The following is a 22,173-nucleotide window of genomic DNA, read 5'->3' as shown; positions in this document are numbered from 1 at the left end:
TGTATGCTCTCTCCAGCTTCTTTTTGGAGGCACTTAGAACTGTGAGTTTTCCTCTTAGCACTGTTTTCATTGTGCCCTATAAATATGGGTATGTTGTGCCTTTACTTTCATTAAATTCTAAAAAGGTTTGATTTCTTTCCTTATTTCTTCCTTAACCAAGGCATCATTGAGTAGAGCATTGTTCACCTTCCATGTGTATGTGGCCTTTCTGGATTTTCTTTTGTTGCTATTGAAGACCAGCCTTACTCCATAGTGATCTCATAGGAGGCATGGAATTAGTTCAATCTTCTTATATCTGTTGAGGTCTGTGTTGTGTCCAATTATATGGCCAGTTTTGGAGACGGTACCATGAGATGCTGAGAAGAAGATATATTCTATTGATTTAGGATCAAATGTTCTATAGATATCTATGAAATCCATTTGATCCAAAACTTCTGTTAGTTTCACTGTGTCTCTTTTTAGTTTGTGTTTCCTTGATCTGTTCATTGAAGAGAGTGGGGTGTTCAAGTCACCCACAATTATTGTGTGGGGTGCAGTGTGTGCTTTAAGCTTTAGTAAAGTTACATTTACGAATGAGGGTGCCCTTGTATTTGAAGCATAGATGTTCAGAATTGAGAGTTCTTCCTGGTAGATTTTTCCTTTGATGAATATAAAGTGGCCTTCTGTGTCTTTTTTTTTGTCCAGCTTCTTTCCTGGGACCATTTGCTTGGAAAACTGTTTTGCAACCTTTTGCTCTGAGATAGTGTTGTTCTCTGACACTGAGATGTGTTTCCTGTATGTAGTAAATTGTTGGGTCTTGTTTATGTATCCAGTCTGTTAGTCTATGTCTTTTTACTGGGGAATTGATTCCATTGATGTTAAGAGATATTAAGGAATAGTGATTGTTGCATCCTGCTATTTTTGATGTAATTTTCATGTTTCTATGGTTATCTTCTTTTGGGTTTCTTGAAAGAAAATTAATTTCTTGCTTGTTGTAGTGTGTAGTTTCCCTCCCTTTGTTGGTATTTTCCATTCATTATCCTTTGAAGGGCTGGATTTGTGGAAAGTTACTGTGTCAATTTGTTTTTGTAATTTTTGTAATTGAGAAATTTGCTGGGTATAGCAGTCTGCGTTGGCATTTGTGTTCCCTTGGGTCTGTATGACATCTGCCCAGGCTCTTCTGGCTTTCATTGTCTCTGGTGAAAAGTCCAGTGTAATTTTGATAGGTCTACGTTTATATGTTACTTGACCTTTTCCCTTACTGCTTTTAATATTCTTTCTTTGTTTAGTACATTTTGTGTTTTAATTATTATGTGATGGGAGGAATTTATTTTTTCTGGTCCAATCTATTTGGAGTTCTGTAGGCTTCTTGTATGTTCATTGGCATCTCTTTCTTTAGGGAAGTTTTCTTCTATAATTTTGTTGAAGATATGTACTGGCCCTTTAAGTTGGAAATCTCCACTCTCTTCTATACTTAAAATCCTTAGGTTTGGTCTTCTCATTTTGTCCTGGATTTTCTGGATGTTTGGGGTCAGGAGCGTTTTGCATTTTTCATTTTCTTTGTTGTATCAATGATTTGTATGGTATCTTCTGCATCTGAGATTCTCTCTTCTATCTCTTGTATTTTGTTGATGCTTGGATCCATGACTCCTGACTTCTTTCTGAGGTTTTCTATGTTCCAAGTTGTTTTTCTTTGTGATTTCATTATTGTTCCTACCTCCATCTTTAGATCCTGAATGGCTTCTTTCAATTCCTTCATCTGTTTTGTTGTTTTCCCTTAGCTCTTCAAGGGCTTCTCCCTGTTTACTTGTGTTCTCCTGTATTTCTTTAAGGGAGTTATTTATGTCCTTCTTGAAGCCCTCCATGAAGCCCTCTGTCAGCATTTTGACCTGTGATATTAAATCCCTATCTTGCTTTCTTGGTATCTTGGGGTATCCAGCACTTGCTGTTGTGTGAGAATTGGGTTCAGATGGTGCCATACTGCCTTGATTTCTGTTAGCAACATTCCCATGTTTGCCTTTTGCCATCTGGTTATCTCTGGTGTTAGTTGGTCCTGCTGTCACTGGCTGGTGCTTTCCCCTCCTGTGTGCCTGCAGGTCTGTCTCGGCAACCCTGGGTGACTTGCTTTCCCATGGCACAAATTTCTGTGGTGCTGCTGAGTTCCTGAGTGCAGGTGGAGTTCTGTTGGGGTGTGTCCCAAGCGATCATCTACTCTGGTGATCCCTGCCTACCAGTCTGTCCCTCTACACAGTCACAGGAGCAAAGATGGCTGCATGTCACCTCTAAGCACAGGACTCTCTCCAACTGCCACCCTGCAGGGCAGATGACCCCTGGCAGTGTCGGTGCCCAGCTGGATGGCTGTGATGGTGCTGAGCTCCTGGGTACATGTGGAGTCCTGGTGGGGTATGTCCCAAATGATCTTCTACTCTGGTGATCCCTGCCTACTAGTGTGCCCCTCTACAGTTACAGGAGCAAAGATGGCAGCACCTCTGACATTTATTCTAATTTGAGTTTATTAGATCAAATATCGACTGTGAATGAAGGTGTCTTCTAAATGCAGTGAAATAGAGATGAAATTTAGGAATTATTTTTAAGGATGGTATAACTGTAACTAAAAGTTAACATGAATCATTTTTAATAATCATAGTTTGAGAAAACATGTATATTGAGAATTGTTGAGATGTATTTTCAACTCAAATACATGTACTTTGAGTTGAAAAATACTGCTACAAACACATATTGTCACATGGTACTTTGAGCAAAGTAGCTTTTCTATCCATTAGCCATGATTTCTGATATTTTACACCTATCATCTTGTACTGAGTTCTTAGATTGTTAAACTTCAAAGAGGGAAAAATTCCTCGGTGGAAAAGTGAGTAATTGCCCAGATGTCTTTTAGGTTCATCCTATTTTTACAAGGTTCCTTCTTCCTCTGTGTGGTAAGCAGCAGGGTGTGCCAGCATCTGTCCCAAGAAGCTCCTCCTAGAAGTCTGCCTTATGTGCTGCAAATGTTGCTCTATCCTGAGAATGTCTGGTTTCCAAAACTTTTCTTTATTCTCTTTTATAAAAGATAGGATACCTACATTCTTAGCTTGCCCCTCTTTTTAAATGAATGTTTCCTATCTAACCTATTTTTTAATCACATTGAAAATAGAAAATTATGGGTCTTAAAACTACCAAAATCATTTTCATGGCTGAAAAATGTTAGATTCAGATTTCAGGTTTGGAGACAAATCAGTTCATGGTTCAAATCAGGACATATGGAGAGAAAAATTTAGATTTAGCACTAATCTTGTATATCTAGAAGGGCCATGTACTGGTTGGTTTTGTGTGTCAACTTCACACAGGCTGGAGTTATCACAGAGAAAGGAGTTGGGGAAGTGCCTCCATGAGATCCAACTGTGAGGCATTTTCTCAGTTAGTGATCAAGGGGGAAGGGCCCCTTGTGGGTGGTGCCATCTCTGGGCTGGTATTCTTGGATTCTATAAGAGAGCAGGCTGAGCAAGCCAGTAAGAAACATCCCTCCATGGCCTCTGGATTAGCTCCTGCTTCCTGACCTGCTTGAGTTCCAGTCCTGACTTCCTTTAGTGATGAACTGCAACGTGGAAGTGTAAGCTCAATAAACCCTTTCCTCCCCAGCTTGCTTCTTGGTCATGATGTTTGTGCAGGAATAGAAACCCTGACTAAGACAGGCCATTAGCTGTCTAGGTAGATATGAATTATGAAAATTGAGAATAATTAAATTTTAAAAGTTTGTTGATCATATATTATCTTACTTGGAGCCTAGAGGGTTAAGTTTTATATATAGGATTTGACATAGACACTGTGTAGCCTTATGTGTAGTATTATCATTCTACACATAGTAGGTGAAGAGAAAAATGGGTTTAGTTGCCAAAATGAAATTTTTTATTAGATGTTTTCTTTATTTACATTTCAAATGTTATCCCTCTTTCTGGATTCCTCTCTAGAAACCCTCTATCCCATCTCCCCTCCTCCTGCTTTTATGAGTGTGTTCCCCCAACCACCCACAAGAGCATCTTTTGGGTATATGGCCCGGAGTGGTATAGCTGGGTCCTCAGGTATCCAATTTTCTGAGGAACTGCCAGACTGATTACCAGCTTGCAATCCCACCGACAGTGGAAGAGTGTTCCTCCTTCTCCACATCCCCAACAGCATCTGCCGTCAACCTGAGTTTTTAATTTTAGCCATCCTGACTGGTGTGAGGTGGAATCTTAGGGTTGTTTTGATTTGCATTTCCCTGATGACTAAGGATGTTGAATATTTCTTTAGGTGCTTCTCAATCATTGGATAATCCTCTGTTGAGAATTCTTTTTTTAACATTATAAATATTTTTATTAATTATTTTTATACACTTCATATTTTATTTTCCACCCCACCAATCCCTGTCCACCCTCTGACTGTTCCATGGCCCATACATACCTCCTCCCCTTCCCCTGTCTCCATGTGAATGTCCCCACCCTCCAACCCACCTGACCTCTAAACTCCCTTGGGCCTCCAGTCTCTTGAGGGTTAGGTGCATCATCTCTGAATGAACACAGATCTGGCAGTCCTCTACTCTATGTGCGTTTGGGGCCTCATGTCATCTGGTGTATGCTGCCTGTTTGGTGGGCTAGTGTTTGAGAGATCCTGGGGGTCCAGATTAATTGAGACTGCTGGTTCTCCTACAGGTTTGCTGTCAGCTTCATTCAGTCTTCCCTAATTCAACAGCAGGGGTCAGCTGCTTCTGTTCATTGGTTGGGTGTAAATATTTGCATCCTACTCTTTCAGCTGCTAGAATTCTTTGTTTAGCTCTTTACCCCATTTTTAATAGGGTTTTTGATTCTCTGAAGTCTAACTTTTTGAGTTCTTTATATATATTGGTTAATAGCCCTCTATCGTATGTAGGATAGGTAAAGATCTTTTCCGAATCTGTTGGTTGCTGTTTTGTCCTAATGACAGTGTCCTTTGCCTTACAGAAGCTTTGCAATTTTATGAGATCCCATTTGTCTATTGTTGATCCTAGAGCATAAGCCATTGGTGTTCTATTCAGGAAAATTTCCCCTGTGCCCATGTGTTCAAGACTCTTCCCCGCTTTCTCTTCTATTACTTTAAGTGTATCTGGTTTTATGTGGAGGTCCTTGATCCACTTGGACTTGAACTTACAAAGGAGATAAGAATGGATTGGTTTGCATTCTTATACATGCTGACCTCCAGTTGAACCAGCCCCATTTGTTGAAAATGCTGTTGGATGAACTTTAATAGAAAGTAAATGCCATGGAACTTGTGAAAGAAGCAATATGTAATAGTTAACTAGGGTTACTAAATAGTATATTTTTGAGTTGTTAGCATGAGTTCTGGATGATAGGTTTGAAAGTAGGAAAGGAATTATTGATTATATAAGCATTTAAGTTAGAAATTAATACCTTGCTTGAGCATCTGGTTATATCCTGTGGAGGTAGGTGTATATCTTCAAACAAACAAGCTGTCAGCTCTTCTGTTACGAGCCAGCTCAAGTCTTCATTAATTCTCCCTGGATTATGTTAACAGTCTCATAATTGGTTTCTTATGTTCAGAAATTCTTTTCTCTGAAATACTTGGAATATATATATATATATATATATATATATATATATATCAAAAACAACATTGTCCAAATACCATTCTTTCTCTCAGACAAAGAAATCTTAGAGTTGCTCCATTTTTTTTTTAACACGGGGAAGGTGAATTATTATTATTTTTACTTATCCATAAACATTTGTATAAAATAAAAAGTATATAAATGTACATATATATACCTCATATCTTTTTAATATTTCTCTATATGACTTAATAGTCTATATTTTTGATGTGGTAGTGGTAGAGATGGAGCCCACGGCCTAACATATTCAGAAACCTTGATGAGACCCCTTAATCCTCCAGGATGTTTTTATGCAGATTGCTACATTTTGTTAAGTTCAGTACCATGCACATTTTAAGTGTTTCGCTTTGAGTGACTTCTTAGACTATTTTATATACTTAATTTGTTGAACATTGGATGTGTTTTTACTTCTAATTTATAGCAAACTTTCAGATAAATGGGAAATTAAGTCTAATAATAGGTTTATCTCACTGTAAGAAGTAGATGCCTTATTTGAAAATAAAACAGAAAATGACAGTGTAAATTTCGTCAAATCTCTTTTGAAGAACCAAATTTCTGTTGGCTAAGGTTTATGCATGTGTCAACTGTTGCCTCTGTATAGTCAGAAGTTCCCTTGTTCTTTTTACAATTTTGTGATGTCTTTCTGAAGAAACTCTTGCTTACTGTTCATTGGAGAGATACTAAAATTAAATTGTTTTTTTTTTAAATCACTGCTTCTTTAAAGGGGGAGATGATGTGGTAGGTAAGGGTTTTAAGAGAAAGCAGGCCAGGATTAATAAGCTCCAGGAGTTTACAATCCTAGATCCGAGAATGGAAGCAAACCCTACCAGAAGTAGCTTTCTCTGCACCTGCTCTTCTGTTTCTGTCACTGAGCTAGGTCAGTCAAGGTCGACCATCTATTGCCTGCCTATAATAGACAGACTGTTTGTTACTAAATTACTTTTAATTACTTTTTAAAAATTTTCGATTGGTTATTTTATTTACATTTCAAATGTTATTCCCCTTCTTGGTTTCCTCCCCACAGACACCCTAAATCATCTCCCCCCCCCCCCCCGTTTCTATGAAGATGCTCCCCCATGCCCCTCCTGCCTCACTGCCGTAGCATTCCCCTATGCTGGGGCATTGAGCCTTAACAAGACCAAGGGCCTCCCCTCCTATTGATGCCAGATAAGGCCATCCTCTGCTACATATGCAGCTGGAGCCATGAGTCCCTCTGTATGTATTATTTGGGTGGTGGTTTGGTCCCTGAGAGTTCTGGGGAGCAGGGAAGGGATCTGGTTGGTTGATGTTCTTCCTATGGGGTTGCAAACCTCTTCAGCCTCCTTCAGTCCTTTACCTAATTTCTCCTTTGGTGTCCCCATGCTTAGTCCAATGATTGGCTTCAAGCATCCACATCTGTGTTGGTAAGGCTCTGGCAGAGCCTCTCAGGAGACAGCTATATCAGGCTCCTGTTAGCAAGCACTTTTTGGCATCAGCAATAGCGTCTGGGTTTTGTGTCTGCATGTGGGATGGATCCCCAGGTGGGACAGTCTCTGGATGACCTTTCTTTCAGTCTCTGCTCCATACTTTGTCCCTATATTTCCTTTAGACAGGAGCAATTCTGGGTTAATATTTTTGAGATGGGTGGATGGTATCCCTCATTTAGGGGCTGTGCCTAACCTCTATAGGTTCTCTCTCCCCTTTGTTGGGTGTCTCAGCTAATGTCATCCCATTTGGGTTCTGGGAGCCCCTTGTTTCCCTGGCATCTGGGACTTTCTGGAGACTACCCCAGTTTAACTTTTTCCTTGTTTTCTCTTCTTGTGTTCCTAGATATCAACCTGACATACATACTCTATTTTTGAAACTGTGTGATAACATAATTGACTTATATATGAAGTCAAGTTTATCATATGTAGTGGGTCTGTATAGGAAGAGAACTGAGAGATTGAAAATACATATATATGAGGGATATTAGAGTGGTTTCAGGCTTTAATCCAGGTAGTCATTCCAAAGATGGCTGTCTCACAATAGAGAGCCAAGAATCTAGGAGTTGTTCAGTACCTGAGACTGGATGTCTCAGCATTCCCAATCTGTTGCAGGAGTCCCAGAGAAGTCCTAGAGAATTGCTGGGTCTTCAGTCTATGTTGAAATCTTGAAGAAGTAGTTTCTAATAACCAGAGAAGGAATGTCTCAGCAACAGGAAAGATGAGCTTGCTAGTGAAAGTAAAGGCAAGCAGGCAAAAAGCAAAACTTTCCTTTTTCCATGGCCTTTTCTATGCACTGTCACTAAAAGTTGTGGCCCAGATTAGGGTGGACCTTTCCACCTTAAATGATCCAATCAAGAAAAATTGCTCATATGTGTGCCCAGCTGCTTGGTTTCTAGTTGATTCCAAATGTAGTCAAGTTGAAAACCAGTATTAGCCATAAACGTTAAGCTCTAGTGAATATTTAGAAAGTTTTTATTGGAATGCTCAACATTGTACCTAGTACTCAAAGAATTAAAAATGAAAGAAACCAATCTTTAAAAAGTTGTTCATATGTGCCATTCCCTTTCAGATAATGTTATCTCCTTTACTTGTTACAGGGATACTGTGAGGTAAATATTGTGTTTCCTATTTTGAAAAGCTGTGTGATATGTTTCTTGGTAGTTTTTAGAGCCAGAAATTAAATATATGAGTAACAGAATGCAAACTCCAAATTCTGTGTTCATTTCATTACTCTACAGATAATAGTTAGTGGATCTGAAGAAGTTGTAATGTAATAGCAAAAATACTCTGTGATACTTGGAATTGGTACTTGATATGGTTTGCCTTGGAATTGGTACTTGATATGGTTTGCAATTAAATTCTGGAGTAAGTTTTACAATTAAAATACACATTTTAGGAAAGGGAGATTCATTAGAAACTAGACTATCGAGAAAAACCTCTCTCTCTGGAGATTGAGATTCTTTAGAGAAATAGTAACATTTTAAAAGACAGGCTAGATTCTAGGTAAAAATACTGTTCTAATTTTAAAAATTCTCAGAAACTCAGGCTGAATATCTTCCCTTTTGAATAAGTAGGTATGGAATTCTCAAGAATGAACCAGCTCGATGGCATGTTATTTCCTGTCTCGCTATAGAATGAAACCCATTGGAGGAAAGGGTGTCTTAGCTAGGGTCACCACTGCTGTGATAGGAAGCACCTTCACCGAAAGCAGTGAGGCAGGACCTCAGTCAGGGCTAGGATCTACACAGGAGCTGATGCAGAGGCCATGGGGGAATGCTGCTTACTGGCTTGATCCTTAGGACTTGCTCAGCCTGCTTTCTTCAAGAACCCAGGCCTATGAGCCCAGGCCTATGACAATAGGCTGGGCCCTCCCACATCAACCACTCATTAAGAAAATGCCTTATAGGCTTGCCTACAGCCCAGTCTCAAGGGGGCATTTTCTCAATTGGGGTTCCCTCTTCTCAGGTGACTCTAGACTATGTCAAGTAGACATAAAATTAGTCCTCACAGAGGAATACCTGAAAGAAAGAAATGTGGCACTTGAAAATAGTTAAAGGACTGCTTCAACCATCCCAGATATTTGTTTTACCAAAGTCAGAATTAGGCCCTAGGAATTCCATTAGTTTATCTGGTGGATTTTGTTTGTTTCTATAATGTCGTTGCTATTTATTGTCTCATTTAGTAACTTACAAAATAATTTTATTGATACAGGTAAATTTTGCATTTCAGATCCCACCATAAGAGGAGTGCTTTTACAATAAAAACTGTTTTTAAGTATAGTGTTTAGCTTAGAACAGATAGGTATCTCTTGAAATGGTTCATTAATAAAACAAAACAAACCCTTTTCTGTAGTGTGGTGCTGTAATGTGGGTAGAGAGAGGATGGGTATTAGTCATTATCTAAACTGATGTATTGTATAAACCACCAGATACCAAGTCTACTTTGATGCATAGCTAAGGATCCTTGTATTTTTGTCTTATATTATCTCTAATCCTCACATTGTCTTCTGTGATGCCCTTTCATATTTTAATAGCAAAAAATGTTTGCTTGTTGCTCTCCAACTCTAATCAGTTCTGATCTGAAATCTATAGAAAATGTTTGGTTGAGCATATATACTTTTATATGATTTAGTCTTTGACTATTTCTTTCCTGTAAATTACTTTGCAACTTAAAATTTTAGTTTCTACATATGTATGGTTTTAAAAATAACAATTAGAATCATGATTACATACCCATTGTAATTGGTGCTTTAATCCCATTTTAAAATCTAATAATAGGGAACTAGGAGATCTATGAGAATAAGGAAAGGATTGATATTGAAAAACCTGCTACATCAGTTGTTTTACTTTTTATATTTACCACAAGAAACATAACTTAAATATTATTCTCCCCCTTTTAAAAACTAGATAGTAAAGCAGGCCTATAAAGATTAAAATTATCTTACAGCCTCAAAGCAAGTAAGTGTGATCTAACACTTAGCTTGAGTTCATCTTGAGATTCTTCAGGTAAAGATTAGTCAATACCCACAGAAAAATATGATCTTGCAGATCTGATACATGGTACATTCACACATACATATTCTCAAAGTATATTTTGAGTATGGTGAACCTATATAGGATACATAAAGGTAAATGTCAATATAGCAATAGATATATTGATTATTTTTTAAAAAAAATGCTTAATTTGAGCAGATCATAGAACTGTCCTGCATCATAATTTTGATACATGTAAAGTAAGGCAGAAGCATTAAGTCCAGTGCTTGTTCTAGTCTTCCTCCTTACAGCAGCCTGTCTGCTGCTCAGGGCTTCAGGGGGACAGTCTTTCCAGTGGGGAGTTCAGGAGAGGAATGCTTACAGTCCTCCTAACCAGCTCGCCAGTATCATTGATCAACTCTTGTCATTCTTATCTAGTATATAAAGATACAGAGTAGGGAACACTTCCATCTGGGAAGGAGTAATGGTGCAGAGAAGTTACTAGTATATAAAGCTTTCAGCATTGATCTTCAAATTATAACAGCAGCCACAGCATAGACACTACGTTTTACAGGAAATACCATCTGGATATTCTTGATACATTATATACTTATCAACATTTTGGCAAATTGTATTTGAGTTTCACGTGTTTGTTGCTTCTTCTGAATTATTAATGCTAAATCACTGCCTTAGTGTCCCCCGGTCCCATATTTATCTTGCTTTAAAAGCATTTGTTATATTTCTAGTAATGTTAAATGAGGCCTAAGGCCAGAGTGGAAGGAGGGGCCTTTCAACCTCAGGATTTAGAAATAATATAGAGGAATTGTTTTGGGTTGGAAACAATACATAATCAAGCAGATGCTAATGGAAAAATGCAATGCAGGGGAAGAGAAAAGAGATTGGGGTGCTGTTTGGAAGTTCCGTAGAGAAGAGTACATTGCCCCTTTATTATAACAATGTTTCTGCTCTATAATAAGGCCTTTCATTGCAAGTTCAGCCGTTTTCATTCATTTGTTTTGTGCTCTGCTTCCTCTGTTACTAATTGTCAGCACAATAGTCTTCCAACTATGAAGTCTCAGTGTCCTTTTGGACCAATTTGTCATTGTCTTTTTCTCTCACCCCAACCCATGCACTCAGAATCTATTACCATGGTTGCATTTTTAGATATTTTGTATGTTTTAAAATGGCAGTACTTTTGAAACATGCCAAAATAGTTCATGGTAATTGAATCATCTAACTAGCAACAGTTACTGCTTTCAAAATGCATACTAATAGTTTCTCTTTTATAGGCTATTCTTATAATTGAAAATATGCATATAATACATTTAAAACAATATTTTAGTCATTTTGAACCTTACTAGAGTCTATATTATTTGCAGATATATTGTTTACCTTATAAATCATTCTATGTTGTTGTGACTTTACAAAATTTTATGTCATTTTCCCATCAGTAATTTTTTGTTATAATTTTATTTTGACAATGATAAACAAAATTGTTATAGACTGACAGAGCTGAATAAATTCTGTTATATATTTTAAAAATAGGCTGTTTGGTAGACTACTAGAATTCACAAAGTTTGAGTTTCAGCCCAAAACCCTTATAAAGCTGAGTATGGTGGTACAGGGCTATATTCTCAACACTCAAGGGATAGAGAAGCAAGATGATCAGAAGTTCAAGGTCATTTTCAACTAAAAACTATGTTTGAGGCCAGCCTGGGGTACATGAGACCTTATCCTAAGGAGAAAAAAATATTAAACAGAAAAAGTATTTAAGGTATTATGTTGCATTTTGTTACAAATATTGTCAAACTGTACTCTTAAAATCATTGTAGATTACTTGTTATATATAATCACAATTTACATTCCATGACTAGTATATTAGAATGAATGAATGAATGAATGAATAAATAAATAAATAAATAAAAATGATTGTTCCCAGTTTATTATTTTGTGTCTACTAAATGCTTGTTACTGTACTAAATTTTTTTCAGGAAAGGGTCGCACTATTCTTTTGTGTTTGAATTATTATTTCAAAGTAAATACAGTTTATTTTTAGTAGGAATTTCATGTGTGCAAAGTAAGTTACTGTAGAACACTTAATACATGTATTTTTTCATGAAAGGCAGGATATGGTGGATAGACAGTCAGAAAAATATTAGTGGTGAAAATGCTGACTCTCAAAATATGCTTTTAGTAAATAGTGATATCCATGGTAACCATATGCATTAAAGAAAAACTATTTGGAGAGGGTCATGATTTAAAGCTACGAATAGTATCCCATAAAGGTACCGAAGTAGTATTCTAAAATGCCAGATTTTGAAATACAGATCATAAAAGTAAAGAACGTTTGCCAGAATAGAAAAATTATATTAGTAACCCAATCATAGGCTCCTAATTGTTCACTTTGTTAAGCAATAAAGAATGAGAATTTGTTTTATTTTCTATTTCTTTGCATGGAAAAATATATGTTGCTTTTGTGTAATATGTTTTTGACTCAGGAACAGTAACTAGAAATGTGGTACCGGCTGTAGGCTGTTTGGGAGTCAGGTATTCATCATTAGTAAGTAAACATGTTTATCATGTAACGTAATTGTTAATGTAGCGCATAAGTCCCAGCCATGAGAAGAAGCCAAAGAGGTTGATGTCTTTTTCCTGGGCTGGACCTGACCTGAGAAACAGTACCATCGACCAGGATTCTGCAAGGAATGTTTCTTCTCTATTCTTCCCTGTGCAGTGTTAGAGCCAGGAGCAAAGATGCCCAACCTCTTCTTTCCCGCAGTTAAGTTTAGCAGGTGAAAGTTCTTTTCTTTGTAATGAAAAGGTATCATAGAGAAACTAAGCTCAGAGAAGGAGTAGGAGGGCAACAAAGTGGACTAGGTCTAGTCTCCTTGTTTTCATAGATTACTCAGTTTTCATAGACAATTTTTCTAGCACTTCTTTTTTTTTTTTTTTCAGAAGAGCTTGGGATTTGGATTCTGAAACTCTTGACGTATGTCTTCAAACAGCTTCTTGCAAGCTGTACATTTTGAACAAACTATTTAGCTAGTTTGAGCCTTCTAGATTTGCTCATTTACAAAATGGAGGATAATTACACTGTTTTTTTCTTTAAGGTAGAAACATTTAGAAACCAGAGTGCAGCATTTGGCACATAATGGTCATTTAATGCTTGTGCTGGAATTGCCGTCTATTGGCCACAGACTTTGCCTATCTTCAGCATACTACATGAATACCTTTAAGATGGAGTTGTAATAGACATCATTTCTTCATTTATTTAGTGGAGGGAGATGGTCTCATTATAGAGCATTAGGCATCCTGTAACTCCTTATGTAGATCAAGCTAGCTTCAAACTCATAGAAACCCTACTGCCACTGGTTCTTGAGTAATAGAGTCAAAGATATGTGCCACTATACTAAGCCTTAGTAGAATATTTTTAAAAGGATAAAAGTAGTATTTAAAGATTAAAAAGGTTGAAATAGAATTTTAAACTTTTTAATAAAACCTGAACAGATGATTTCTTATCATTCCTTTAGGAAATATATACGTATACATGTTAACTGACTTTCAAGTTTGCAGAAAAATTAGTATTTCAAACAGACTTTGTCATCTGTGGTTTAGAATGTTGTACAGTAAACAGAGTGTTTGAAATTTACCTTGTAGTTGATTACTCTGGAGAGCTTAACTAGTGTAACTGCTTAATGTAAGAGCCAGTTTAACAGATTTGAGAGTGGATGCTCCCTGTCCGGGAAGAGTAAGTTGGGCAGTGCTAAGGAGGACGCCCGGTAACCATCTCTGTGCTGCCCAGATGACAGCGGCACAGTCTTATGCAAGTGTCATACACAAAATTCATCTGAAAAGTCAGTATTTTGTGGTATAAGATTGTTTAAGTTCTGGGAGTGCTTCTTTAGGTTAGCTTAGATTGGTTTTAGTTAGGAGGACTTGTCTACAGGTTAGAATAGGACGTGGAGATCATGCATTATTAGTATGTCGGTCAGTTTTTCATGAAATTAGGAGTCCTAACATTTGATACATTTATATTTATTTTCTTTTCTTGATGAATTATCCTTATTTAATATGTAGTGGCTTTCTGTTTCTCTCTGTTGACTATTTTTACATAAAGTACACATCATCCAGCCATCAGAACAGCTGTGCCAGCTTGGGTCTGGTCGCTGTTGGCTTGGTAGATTGCTTTTCACCCTTTGACTCAGACTTAGGGCAATAGTTTAAATTGATATTAAGAGATGTTTATTCATTGTCAGAATTTTGTCAGCTCTTTTTCTGGCTAATCCAACTGTTGTTCTTTGACCCTTTCTCTCCCCTGTTAGTATTGGGATGTGTTGGTTTACTGCACTGAACATGATGATGAATTCTTTTCTGTTGTGAAATTTGCTCTTTTCCATGCTCTTATGATTGATGTGGTCTTACTCTCTGTGTTCCGTATTCATGTGACAGAGAGGCTCCCCCCTCCAAAAGAGGCAGATACTGGAAATGATGCAAGCTTTTGAAACCAAAAGCCCAGCTCTAGTGGCACCTCTTCCAACAAGGCCATACCTTCTAAGTCTTCCCAACTGAGGACCAAGCATTCTAAGAAGTGAACAGATGGGAACTATGCTCATTGAAGCTAACAGTCAGGAACAGGATGGACAGAAACAGGAAAAGCAAGGTTAAATAAATTCACAGGGGTTTGAAAAGGTCATGAAGGGGTAGAAATGAGAGATTAAAGTGGAAAAAAGAAGAAAAGAGTAATAACCAAGATTATTTATATGAAGGATTAAAAATAAAGAAAAATTTAGCAATGTGTTTGTTAATCTAATGCATTAAAATTAAAATAGTATTAAATGGGAAATGGAAGAATTCTAAGCCAGAGAAAAGATAAGAAGAAGGAAGAGTGACCACCAGTGAATACAGAAAAATAGATTAACATTGAAAAAGGAATAACAGATAGCATGATATAAAATACACTAAAACATTATTAAAAGTTTAGTAAAAAGGAAAGGTAGAATACAAAGATTAAAAGAAAAGGTGAAGTATTGGCTGGAGCTTCTCTCTGTGTGTGAGCCAGGTACATATATTGGGAGGGATTGTTGAACTTAAAGACTTTTGTCTTAAGTGAGGGTGCTTTGGCTCCTCTGAGAAAGGGAACAGAATGCTCACAGGAGCAATGAAGGAGACAAAGTGTGGAGCAGAGACTGAAGTAAAGGCCACCCAGAGACCACTCTACCTGGGAACTCATCCTATAAACAGTCACCAAACCCCGGCACTACTATGGATGACAAGAAGTGCATGTCAAAAGAAGCATGCCATGGTTGTCTCCGGTGGCCTTCCCTTTCATCGTGGTTCTTTGTCACTGCCCTTCCAGTCATACAGAGCAACACAACGGCACTTCTCTCTACCTCTGATCTATCACCTGAAGGAATCACTCACTGTCTTATCAAGCCCATAGTTTAATTTTAGCGTGTGAGGGTTATAGCCTCTTACTAAGGGCAGGACACCCCATGTCTTACTTGACTTATTACCATTTACAAGTGGCTTCTCTTTCCTTTCCCTTGTGAAAGACATGGGACGCTAATTCATATATCAAAATTAGACTATGCTTTGACGTCTTCCTAACAGAATCTAATTAGTTCCTGGCTGACTGATTTTAGTGACTGTTTACATTAAGAATTAGAGACAGTTTATTGCTTGAGAAAGACTTCACAGTGATAAAAGCTACCCTTTTAAGAGGTTTGATAGTATAATACAATGTCAAGTGAAAAACAAGGGTAATAAATGAATGAATAAATGAAATTATATACATGGAAATGACAAGTTTGTGCCCAAAAGTAAACAAAACATTCATGGAATGATTATGATCTAGACTTTAAAGGATTGGTATTGCTATGACAATTGGTGCTTTAAAATGGAAAGGCTTAAAAAATAAATATGTGTTTCAGATAGTAGAAGCTAGAGAAGCAAAAATTAAAGATACAGGAAAGAACAAGACTTGTTTGGGAAAAAAATTGAAGTGTCTGGTTTAGCAGGTGGAACCAGTCAGACTGAAGATGGGCTCCAAAGAAATACTAAGGTCAGATTGTGAATAACCTTGAACAGATATTTGTGGAAATCTCTTAAGTAGCTGTGTATTTTGTTTAGAATAACACTGTGTATTTGTCAGCTATTTTTTAATGGTTTAAGTACATGCATATTTAAAGAGATACTTAATTTTATTTATAGAATGTCAGTTAATGAAAACAGAGCGACCAAAGCCAAATACATTTATTATCAGATGTCTTCAGTGGACCACTGTAATAGAGAGAACATTTCATGTAGATACACCAGAGGAAAGGTAAGAGACTTACTTGTTCATTCTTAAGTTAAAAAAATATTGTAAAGATGTATTTGTAACTGGATTCATTATTTTTAATTAGATACAAATATATTTGCATTGTGTTACACTTTATTGTTCTGTTTCTGTTGTCTTGCATGTTTAAATAGGGCTGGAAAATGATAAATCACCCTTGGACTACTTTATAATAAAGTTCTTCTGAGAAAACGGTACACAAATATTTTTTTTAAATTGAACACATTTTATATAAAAACTATTATTGTGCTTATGTTTGAAATTCAAGATGAACTGTGGTAGTAAAAGGTTTCAAGTATAACTGCCTGTATGCATGTTAGATTCAGATGGCAAAATGGGAAGTATTCTGAGATGTTTGTCTAAAGGTTTGAATATTAGTAAATAATAGGATTGATTAGTGTAACTAATCAATGTCCTGTGACTGATGAGCAACAGCATTGAGACTGATCAGCTCTGAGATGTCCATGGGCTATATTTCTCATCTTTTGATTGACTCTTTCAGTACCTATGTTGCCACTGTTTATTTCTGTCTTAATATCCTTTAACCTGATGGCCTTGTAATGAGTTGGGTCTTGCAAATTCGATCAGAAGGTTATTTTCCTATAGATGTTATCATAATCAACAACTTTTTAAAGTAGAATATTAATAGCCTTCTTTTCTAAATGAATAGCTTATTCTATCATGCTTCTCTAAGACTTTAATGAAAACAAAATAATCTTTTAAAATCCCAATAAAATGACCAAAGAGAAAACTTTTTTTGTTTTTGCTTTTTTTTAAATACTCTGTAGGGCTTTTACAAGCTAGGTTTTACAAGCTCTATCACTGAGCTGCATACCTAGCCCTAATTTTTTTATCCTGAAATATTACTTTTATAATACTTTCAGTCAATAAATTGTGATGTATTTTAGGAATATAAAAGAAAAATACCAGTGTGGCAGTAATGATACCTAATTTTCTATCCTTACAGTATTGAAGTGTATGTAGGCTTGTGTGTATACCATCCTCATGCCTAACTTCCATTCATATACCTTGGGCTTTCAGCACACTCACAACATAGACCTCAACACAGAGCTGTGGTCATAATAGCTCGTGTGTCTCTGGGGTTTTGGTGTCAAGCAGCAATTTTCCCCCAAGACCTACCCTGATTTTGGTAGGCTAGGTAGGTCCTCAGGCTACATATTAACATAGCTTTATTCCTTTTCCTTTTCCCTTTTGTGTATGTGTGTTTTGCCAGCATGTATATCCATGTACCACCTGAAGAATTCGAGTTACAGACAGACGGTTGTTAGCTGCCCTATGAGCACTAGGAATCAAACCTGGGTTCTTTGGAAGAGCAGCCAGTGCTCTTAACTACTGAGCTGTCCCTCTAGCCCCTGCCCAGTTTTTAAAACAAGTATATCATTTCTATTATTTTTGTTTGCTTTTTGTAAACTTCTTGACATAAGGATCATATCTTGTTTTGTTTCATTTTTTCTTCTATTAAAATCTTGAGCTCACAGTCCAGGATGTGATGACAATGCATTTACTAGATGATAGATTAATGCAGTGCTCCCTGTCGTTGGATTTCTTTGAAAAATGTTATTATGAATGGATTTTTAACATTTACTGAAGCTTGATTGAGTTTGCCCATTTTTGCTCCCAAATTTGAATATAAGCCGTATCTTTTTTAATTTGGGTTGGAAGGGCTTAGACAGTTTCTTGCTCTGCAGTCCAGGTTGGCCTGAAACTTACTATGTTGCTCTTGTGTCAGTGTATCTGCCTTGACTTCCTGAGGACTGAGATGAATATGATATGTGAGGTAGACAACAGCTATGTCAGCTCTTGAGCCTCTAAAGTCCTTTGGCTTTCCTTCACTATCTGTCTACTCATTGGAAGAATCAGTTTTCTCTCATTTATTTTTAAGAAAATGGAAATTGAGTATGTGTTTCTATAGTCATGAAGCACCTGCTGTCTGCAGACTTCATAGAGTGCTCCCATATAGTGTCAGCAAGGACTTAGAGGTGTCTCAGAGTTCAAATCTCTGCAATGTTCCAGCCCCACTCTGAAGGTTTTTTTGTGTTGTAAACTAGATGGATTCTTCTTGTGTGTGCAACTTTATTTCAATGGATAATTTAAGATTGGGATATTTTTTAAAAAGTGGTGAGTTTATGTTTCAGATCTTACTGACTCATTTTTTCTTCACAGTCATTAAATTATGAATATATGGGTATGCACTTGTATACGCTTGTTCATGTGTATGCCTGTGTTCATGTGTGTGTGTGTGCATGCATGTGTGTGTGCATTCCTGTGTGTGCACATGAGTGTGTGTGTGTGTGTGTGTGTGTGTGTAGGCTTTTAGATTTTCATTTTAATTTTTGGCTTTATATTTTCTGTTGTCCTTAATAGTAATACTGGTTTTAACTAGAACCCAGGTTTATTAAATTTTTAACTTGAAGCAGTTTCCCATATTACTTTTTTTAATAAAAATGTTTTAAGATATTTTACTGCATTTGTTTTTAAAATTAAGTTTATGTTAACTTATGGTTGAAAATATAAAATGCACATATTAGTGGATTCCTTGTCATATATCTATATCTGTCTCCTCAAACATTTATTTAAGGTCATTAAGAAAGCATAGTATGCTGCTATCTATGGTCTACAGTAGTAGCACAGCATAATTTTTTGCTCCCATCGAACTGTGCTCATACTCACTAATCCGTCTTTAACCATCCGGTTCTGCCCCTCTACTGTGCTCATATTCACTAATCCGTCTTTAATCATCCGGTTCTGCCCCCCTACTGTGCTCATATTCACTAATCCGTCTTTAATCATCCGGTTCTGCCCTTCTACTGTACTCATACTCACTAATCTGTCTTTAACCATCCGGTTCTCCCCCTCTTACAGGCTCTGTAGCCTTTGGTCCTCACTTTTCTCTTCAAACATGGGAGATCAACACTTTGAGATTGCTCACATGCATGAGATACTATGGTTCTTTCTGTGCCTGGCTTTCTTAACATAAAGTTCTCTAGTTCCTTCCACGTCTTAAATGACAGAATTTTTTCCTTTTTTAAGAGTGAATAATATTCTACTATGTGTACATGTTATATGTTCTTGTACATGTTATATGTTCTTTATTAATTCATCAGTTGATAAATACTTATGTTAGTTCCACCTCCAGACTGTGTGAATAGTACTACAGTGGTTATGGTCAAGCAAATGCCTTTTTGAATGGCTAATTCTCTTGGGTAAATACCCAGAAATGGTATGGATGGCTGGATCATAGGGTAGTTTGAAAATTTTTTGAAAGATCTGCCATACTTCTTTTGACAGCACCTGCTACTAGTAGCACCACTAACACCTGCCATCATCTATTTTCTAATATCTTTAGTAGCGAGGAGTGTTATGTTGCCTTGCTGTGGTCCATGACGTGCATTTGCCTGAGTATAGAAATGCTGAGAATAATCTTTTGTTCATTTTTAATTAGATTACTTATTTATTTGTTTTTTGTTTGTTTTTTTTTTTTTTTTTGGTTTTTGAGTTAAGTGTTTCCTTATCAAAAAATAGGAACTGACTTCTTTTATTTCCTTTGTGGGGGAAGGGTGCAGAGAGATACAAAGTTTCATTTTTGTCAAGATGTAATTCTAGCTAGCCTAGAATTACTTGTGTAGATCAGTCTAGCTTCAAACGTAGAGAATTTCTTTTAAAAAACCAAAATTATATTTTACATATATGTCAAATATTTTCATATATGTCAAATATTTTTTCAGACCCTTTGGCCTATTTCTTTTTTTTTCTTTTTAAAATTTCTTATTTTTATCTTTTAATGAACCTGGGGATGTCTAGAAGCCTACAGAGATGGCAAAGAAACAAAAATAACATTCATATTCATTTGAATGAGTCATCAAATCTTGACTTTCTGGGAAAATTTGCGACTTTTTGGGACAAAAAATACTCCGCACAGTATATACCATGTGTTTTGTTTTTGGTTTTTTGTTTAATTTTTTTGTTTTGTTTTAAACGATTGCACATTATTTTTAGAGGCCATAGTATATACTTGCTTGGCTTGGGGGTATCGGTTACTTTCTTTTTTTTCATCTCTTTTATAAATATTTTCTTTATTTACATTTGAAATGTTATCCCCTTTCCAGGGGAAACCCTATCCCCTATCCCCCATTCCCCTCGCCCTGCTCACCAGCCCCTCATTCCTGCTTCCCTGCCCTGGCATTCCACTACACCGGGGCACGGAGCCTTCTCAGGACCAAGGGCCTCTCCTTCCTCTGATGTCCAGCAAGGTTGTCCTCTGCCGTTTGTGGTGGTGTATGTGGTTGTGCTAGGATTTGATGAAGGTGGCAGAGTCAGGGGTGTCATGAGTTCCAGGCCAGCACAGCCTATTTCTGGTTTCATTTTCATTCTCCTGTTTTCTTACCTTCAAAGTAGTTTTTAAAATTGGTGTTCATTTTGTGGCTTGTGTTTTCAGTGTTATAGTCAAAGATCACTGGTGAGACAGGTGTCATGAAGATTTCACCTTTGTTTTCTTGTAGCTTTGTAGCTTTAGGTCTATATTTTGAAGTATGTATGTGTGGTTTAAAATAAGAATCACATTTCATTTTTTTAACATATTGACACCCATTTTTTCCAAAACCATGTGTTGTAGAAAGTCCCCTTTGGCTTTATGTAGTTGTATCCTGAAGAGATGGCCATGTATGCTAGGTTTTATTATTTCTTCTGTATCTGTGTCTCTCACTCTGTGTCTTTATTCAGATTCAATATAGTTTAAGTTACCATAACTTTAGAATGTGTATATATATTTGTGTACTCTTTGATCATTTCATAAATGAATATGATGTATTTTGACTATAACCATCCCACTCCCCACACCACTTTGAATCACCCTCCACCCTTCCTAGCTTCATATTTTCTTCATTTAAAAAATAATGTCATTCATTGAATCCAATTAGTACCATCAAAATGTGCATGGGTATGTAGGAATATCTATAGTAGCGAGAGCAACCTGTCAGTGTCCATTTTCCTGGAAAAAATGTATTCTCTTTCCCCAGCAGCCTTCAATTGCCCAGGCTTCTGAGCTGGGACTGTGGCCTCATGATCTCCTTCCAGTCCATGCTGCAGTGTTGACTGGCTTTATCTTACAGAAGCAGCCATAACTGCTGTGAACTCATGAGGGCAGCAGCCCTGTCAGGTCTAGCAGACACTGCTCTTTCTCCCCATCCTTCCATACCTGTGACACTTTTTTTTTTAAATTTTTTTATTCGATATAATTTATTTACATTTCAAATGATTTACCCTTTTCTAGCCCCCCCACTCCCCGAAAGTCCCGTAAGCCCCCTTCTCTTCCCCTGCCCTCCCACCCACCCCTTCCCACTTCCCCATTCTGGTTTTGCCGAATACTGCTTCACTGAGTCTTTCCAGAACCAGGGGCCACTCCTCCTTTCTTCTTGTACCTCATTTGATGTGTGGATTATGTTTTGGGTATTCCAGTTTTCTAGGTTAATAACCACTTATTAGTGAGTGCATACCATGATTCACCTTTTGAGTCTGGGTTACCTCACTTAGTATGATGTTCTCTAGCTCCATCCATTTGCCTAAGAATTTCATGAATTCATTGTTTCTAATGGCTGAATAGTACTCCATTGTGTAGATATACCACATTTTTTGCATCCACTCTTCTGTTGAGGGATACCTGGGTTCTTTCCAGCATCTGGCAATTATAAATAGGGCTGCTATGAACATAGTAGAGCATGTATCCTTATTACATGGTGGGGAATCCTCTGGGTATATGCCTAG

At 37.0% G+C, this 22,173-nt stretch overlaps 1 protein-coding gene across 3 annotated transcripts in view; it reads left to right on the top strand.

The window, feature by feature from the left end:
* Akt3 (AKT serine/threonine kinase 3) overlaps positions 1-22,173 on the top strand; it is a 278,591-nt gene that overhangs the window by 147,768 nt on the left and 108,650 nt on the right. For all 3 annotated transcript variants that reach the window (XM_052200144.1, XM_052200145.1, XM_052200146.1), the window contains exon 4: positions 16,266-16,377. In XM_052200144.1, the coding sequence (XP_052056104.1) occupies positions 16,266-16,377 (112 nt within the window). The remainder of the gene's footprint in view (positions 1-16,265; positions 16,378-22,173) is intronic.

Source organism: Apodemus sylvaticus, chromosome 12 (genome assembly GCF_947179515.1).
Source record: "Apodemus sylvaticus chromosome 12, mApoSyl1.1, whole genome shotgun sequence".
NCBI classification, from domain to species: Eukaryota; Metazoa; Chordata; class Mammalia; order Rodentia; family Muridae; genus Apodemus; species Apodemus sylvaticus.
This window is presented reverse-complemented; position numbering and strand designations above follow the sequence as displayed.